The sequence below is a fragment of the Mizuhopecten yessoensis genome, unplaced genomic scaffold (genome assembly GCF_002113885.1).
Source record: "Mizuhopecten yessoensis strain PY_sf001 unplaced genomic scaffold, ASM211388v2 hete_36188076, whole genome shotgun sequence".
Lineage (NCBI taxonomy): Eukaryota > Metazoa > Mollusca > Bivalvia > Pectinida > Pectinidae > Mizuhopecten > Mizuhopecten yessoensis.
Genome location: NW_018485714.1, coordinates 1 through 6157, shown reverse-complemented (window position 1 = coordinate 6157; position 6157 = coordinate 1). Strand labels below are relative to the sequence as shown.

Below are 6157 nucleotides of genomic sequence, written 5' to 3'. Positions count from 1 at the left end.
GTCTTTCAGATTTGTTCTGTCTTGTCTTGTTAGATCCGAGTGAAAACTCGAACAGATTAAAATAATTTAAATGGACTTTGAAAAAAAAATCAGTACAGTTAAACTGTACTAATTGTGACCGTTTGACATGATGAACTTGACGTCTAATTCTTTAACAATCATGATATCTGGCGGCGAGTTGACATAGGTTGTTGTTTGATAATAAAAGGCTTGACACAAGTAAAGCTTGGGCCTTTGTTAAAAAGGCCTCATTATAAGTCAGACTTAGAGAATAAACACAGCACAATGCTTGGCGAAACCCATTACCGACTTAAGTCAATAGACTTGTGCCCAATTTTCAGATTAAAGGTATCAATGTATTGCCAGCACAATACAACTTGTTTACAAAGAACATGTTCTCTTTGATTACAATACATGTACCTTCCTGGTATTTACGTCGAAATTCCTACAGTATCTGTCAAGTGGCCTGTATATAATTGATATGTGAGCAGTCATATTTTGTTTTGTTACTCAAGCACTCAACAACAGGGCAAGTCCAGATCTGCAGAGGAGTATACGGATCTTGGTCACATGATTTCTAACATTATTGTCCACATGGATGCATCTCAAGGTTTCCATGTCAGAAAATTAATATGTTTACAGGTTTAGTCAATCTGAATGCTGCTGTTATTCACAGAAGCCTGATTTTAACAAAATACTTGCACTTTTGCGGTAGAAAAATTTACATGTGAGGTCACGACAGAGAGAAGTGAGATGTACTTTAAGATTTTATATAAAAGTCATATTTGTATATCAATGAGATTAATCTTACCAGCTTATACAGTGTATATATAGCACATTCATTTTGAAATTGAATTTAAATATTTTTCGCTTTGTAGGTCGTTGCATGTGACCGAAGCTCAGTGCACTGATAAGACCGGGTTTGGAAGGATGGGTACTGAAATCTTAGGTAAGTCATTTCTTTATTAAAAGATTTGCTTAAGTAACACAGCAGAAGTTGTAGATAAAAATACTGGCTGAAATCTTAGGTAAGTCATTTCTTTATTAAAAGATGTGCTTAAGTAACACAGCAGAAGTTGTAGATAAAAATACTGGAACTGGAAAGTAAGTTTAAATTAAAATGACGTATACCTTTGTGCGACATGACTTCATCTCATTGTCATTGTAAAGTCATGCCTACAGATGTATGTAAGATGAATGTTTCTAACATATTGGCTTTCCATCATGGGACAATTCTATCCCACATGGCCAGCTATGTAAGAAATTGTAATGTCTCATAGAAGATGAAAGGGTGATGATCATGCCGTTAATTCTCCCTTTTTTCTGCAAAAAATCATGTACATTCTGGGTAAAAAGGATCTTGAGTTTGTTTCTGTTTTCCTGCAAAGAAAACTTAAAACTTGGATCATCAGCCAATGTTAAATCATGTACATTGCACATTCACAATTTGTATGCATTAATGCAAAACAAAATGAAATTGTTTGATAGACTGACAATTGGTATGGAGATACTTAATCCACTTGAAATGCCTTGGTTATAGCTTGACAGTAAAATAAGAATTTTGTCTGTTCACAGAATGATTGGGAACAGATTGGATGCAAAGTTGTCACATGCAGTCAGAGTTCAAAAATGTAGGTCACTAATTGGAATACATCTTTAACAAGTGCTAGTTAGGTACGCCATGGATTTCAGTCACTACAACGGGACCCCAGATGGGCTTTTCACCAATAGCTTTCAGTCTAAATGCCGAATACGTTGCCATGGATCCAGGATCCAGGTTGGAGAACGGGAATTTATTTCTGCTTCGGAGGCCCTTCAGGCATACATGGACCAATATGCGGGCCTAAAGCCCAAGGGAGATAAGTATGATATGAATGTGACAGACCTACTGGATCCCAAGTCTGTGTTACACCAGACAGCAGAACGGTCCTTAAAGACGGGGGTGCGTGCTACACCCACGGAGCTGAAACTGGCCCAATCCAGGGATTCCATCAACAACTCCTACGACCGGATGAACAAGTCCAGTGCCTTGAGGGCAGAAGGTACGTACAAAGACATCAGGGATCAGACAGGTCAAGCATTGTGCAAATTTTGTCCGTAGGGATTAAAAGTGCTTAAAACTCCTATTAAATATGTACAAGTAGATTTAGTGTTTAGTGAAAGACAGTAGAGTATTTAACACTCTGTACTTGTAATACAAAATTTTATCTAAAGTTATTTAGAATCCCATGGTTGTGTGAAGGTGATATTATCTGATTTTGTTACATTTCACTTTAATAGCATATTTAGATTAAATTCATATATACATGTAATGCAATCGATTTAGTTTATATTTCATATAGAAGATTTCTTTTTTCAATTTACAATTTATTTTAGACAAATCAAATGTTATGTTTAATTAGTAATATGGTGTTGGTGGTAGAAATATTAGTCTGGATTGTCAAAACTAGTAGTAGATCAGTAGCTGTGTACCTGTGTACTATATTCTCCCATTGAATCATTGACAAACAACTCCTATTTACCAACTGCATGTCTAGGATCGACTGGGCGGCGTTCAAGGGGTAAGATGTGTATTGTGACTCAGTTATTATGTCATAGTGTGTACTGTCGACCAACTTACTGCTTGTCATTTTATGATGGAAAAAAAAAGTTTGGAAAATCAAATCTCAATATGCAGTAGCCATTGGAACCATTTAAAATCTTGTAAATAGATGATATCTGTCTAAAAATACATAGCAATAAACTGTCACTGGACCAAAGTACGACTTCAAGATACAAAGGTGCTGCAGGGTTAGGAGATACATTGTATAATGTCATTCTGAATACTTCGTTGTACATACCTACATTAATGTAAATGTACATGTATGAGATTCAGCTAAGTTGGTTCACAGTAGAAGTAGTAGGGTTTTTGGGATCAACATCTAATATTTTATCTACTGTCACTTATTTCAACAAGTTCACAAAGCATTTATTGGTTCACCAGGAATAAATCAAAGTCCCTATGGGCTTATAATTATTCTGTGGTGTGCCAACTGTCGTCTGTCTATCTGACACAAACTTTTTAACAGCTTCTTTGATAGAACTATAAAGCCTATGGTTATGATGATTGGCGCATACACTGGATAATTGGCTATCAAGTTTGTGCAAATGAATTTCCTAAACCTTATTAAGGTCATGGGTCAAGACTCAAAAGTGTGGAGTAGTGAAACATATTAATACCATGAATGACTTCGACCAACATTCAAGGTCATGGGACTCAAATGGGTTGAAATCTTTAGTGATTTCTTCTAATGATCTATATGGCCTAGTGCATTTCTGTGGGTTTAATATTGTCTTTTAGGTTGCTGAGTGGAGTGCTATCGATATTGTTTAAAGAAATGAAATTGACACATATTCAATGTTGCAAGGGAAAAACTTGAATTTGTAACTTCTAACAAACCATGAGGTCAAAAGTAATGTTATGTTGTTATTTGGTCTGTATCTTGCTTGGATTTGTTCAAATGAGTTAAATCGACCGAAATTTCCGGTGAGCAACACAGGAGCCATATGCTGTACACTTGGGGCTCTTGTAAAATTAGTTGTCATGAATTTGCTCCTGCATTATAAACTTTACTATACTGTATAACATGAAAGGTTTGCTGTGTATACAGATATATTTACTTTAGTTTATGGTGTTCATGATGCAGTGGACTACAATTACAAGTACAGCATATTACACATGTGGCTGGCTAATACTAGCAGACCTTGAAAATTCATCATCGACAGAACAGTTTCAATCATTCAACCAAGGGAGAAACACAAACTTTTAATGTTGTATAGTATAACTCACAGTAGAATAATTAACATAAAATGCTTTGTGAATTTACATATCATGTATCTGACTTTTAACTACTTATTAAATGCTAATCTTAGAGAGTTCATTCCAATCTTTGACATTAAAATTTATGATCTATGATAAAAAGAAAGCAACAAAATAAATGGTACTTGTTTAAATATGTATCTCAAGTAATCATGAAATTGTCATCACCAAGGTATTGTAAAACCTCTTTGGCAAAGTGTGGAATGAACACTGTCTAATTTTCATTTAGTATCAGTAATCTATATATCAAATTTATGGCTACAGTGTTATGAATAATATGTTTAGATTCAATTGAATATATTAAAAAGGTTAATCAATTCAGTTCGTATTTTTTGGCAATCAATATCAATAGTTTGGAAATTTAAAAGTGAATCAACATTGTCCAGTACAGAATAGATAAACCATCTCATTTACCGGTACCTTAAACAATAAAGCGAAGGGTTATCACAAGACAGAAGCAGATTGACAAAACTTGTGATGTACTGTGGGGTTATGTAACTACATTATTTATGAGTGTGAATTTTTTCTGGCTTGTTAGGGAGAAAGGTTAAGATTTCTGGCCGTAAAGGTGGTGCTGGTATGTGAAATCTCAAGCTTTTTGATGTTGTCTTTATAAGATGTTGATAAGAGTAATTTAAGTGTTGATTGTATGGGTTGCATGTTTTCATTGTACACTATTTAAAATTAAATGTAGTAAATACACATGCATATATGTAGGAAGCAAGACTGTACAAACTGTACCGTATTTTCTCAAAACACGATAAAGATAGTGTTCTGTTCTTTGAATTTTTAGTTTAAAGTCAATCTGTTATATTTTTTAAAGGCCATTATTTAATTATTTTGATTAAATTAGCACAAATTCAGCTTTAGAGATCTATATTAATGTTTACATCCAGTTTCTCACTCTGCACCAATACATGATCGTGATAAATTTAAATTGATGCTTAGGATTACAATACATTTTGTATTCAGTATATATAAGACAATGTAGAAGTTTACAAGTTTCGTTTAAAATATGTCAAGTCATAGCACCATTCCCTATAAGTATAAGCTTACCTAGTAAATTTCTTGGAAAAAAAGAAAAAGTCATTAATAATTGGTGGAATTTAAAAAATCTTCTTTTAATTCTCAGCTGCAATAGCCATTACCTTTAGGGTTGAAGTTTAGATTGATTTAAGATATGATTGAGATTATTTAGCTTCATTCACTTGAACTGTGAATTCTTCATTGTGATGAATGTTACAGCCTTACTTTTAGCTCCTCAGGGCTACAGACTTTATAGGTTTTATCAAACATTTTATCTGGGGAAAATTCGGTCATAAAACATGAAAATCTCATTGTCATATATCCAGGATTTTGAAAGACTAGAGCAATAAATACCAATGCTAATATTCTTGTTGTATGATCTTTGCATACAGCATATATAGGCTCATTGGGGGACTCGGTCTGACCCTGCCTATCGATGTTACCACAGTACATGTTCCAGAGTGTACAGGTTGATATCGTAACCTGCAGTTCATATATATATATACTATCTCTGTATGACACGTACTTCTCACTTCTTTTTGTTTTAATTCTTCCTTACAATATATATTCATTTGTTATCATCACTTTTTTTCTATGCACAATTTATGTTTGTATTACTTCACGCACATGGTTAGATGTTTGGATGATATTCAATTCCATGTCACTTCATTTTATTTCAACTAACAATATTGATGCACAATTTACATGTATGATAAGGTTATCGTCTATATCGCCTTCATTGTCTTTGTAATTATCATTATCTAGGTCAACTTTGTAAGAAAACCTTAATTTGCAAGTTTGTGTTAAAAGTGATCATGTCTTTCCTATGTTTTTCCTGGTTCCTCTTGATTTTTTGTTGAATTGTTTTGTAATCATGTGAATAGTCATACATGTTTATGTTTTTTTCTTAGAAATTTCACTGAGTATAATTTCTGAAGGTTTTTTCCACCTTCCATCACTTTGCTCCCTACTTGTGTATTGTACCATAAGGACTTGCATGAATTGTCTTCTTTGGAAATCACTGAATTGAAGTTAGGGTCAAATTTCAATATATATTAAGTTATTGCAGTATAGAACGGATAGTACATGTATTAAGATTTGTCAGAAAATACCTTAGCTTTTTCATTTTGTAACCAAGGTTCCAAAACAATGACCAAGGCGTCGATAAGTACTCCGCACAGATTTTAATGACTTGATAATCGTTTCATGGTATATAAACGGAAACCTGCAAAATGGAAAGTAGTGCACTTACCATTCTGAAGGATTTAGATA

At 33.7% G+C, this 6157-nt stretch overlaps 1 protein-coding gene across 3 annotated transcripts; it reads left to right on the top strand.

Annotated features, from left to right (window-relative positions):
- Positions 1-417: 417 nt before the first annotated feature.
- Positions 418-6139, top strand: LOC110444912. Of its 3 annotated transcripts, XM_021489262.1 has the most exons (5): positions 627-748; positions 879-949; positions 1576-2042; positions 2538-2561; positions 4398-6139. In XM_021489262.1, exons 3-5 carry the CDS (start codon positions 1682-1684, stop codon positions 4442-4444), a joined length of 432 nt encoding a protein of 143 aa, XP_021344937.1. In that variant the 5' UTR covers positions 627-748; positions 879-949; positions 1576-1681; the 3' UTR covers positions 4445-6139. The 3 variants fall into 3 exon arrangements, 1 of the variants encoding a protein (XP_021344937.1); XR_002462298.1 differs by lacking the exon at positions 627-748 and adding an exon at positions 418-610 and having other exon boundaries at positions 2538-6139; XR_002462297.1 differs by having other exon boundaries at positions 635-727; positions 2538-6139.
- The last annotated feature ends 18 nt before the right edge of the window (positions 6140-6157 follow it).

Excerpts from the sequence above, each read along its gene's own strand:
- LOC110444912 (XM_021489262.1), top strand. The coding sequence starts at position 1,682 with ATGGATTTCAGTCACTACAACGGGACCCCAGATGGGCTTTTCACCAAT. Across the intron at positions 2,043-2,537 it reads CAGTGCCTTGAGGGCAGAAG|GATCGACTGGGCGGCGTTCA; the intron begins GTACGTACAAAG and ends CTGCATGTCTAG. Across the intron at positions 2,562-4,397 it reads GACTGGGCGGCGTTCAAGGG|GGAGAAAGGTTAAGATTTCT; the intron begins GTAAGATGTGTA and ends CTGGCTTGTTAG.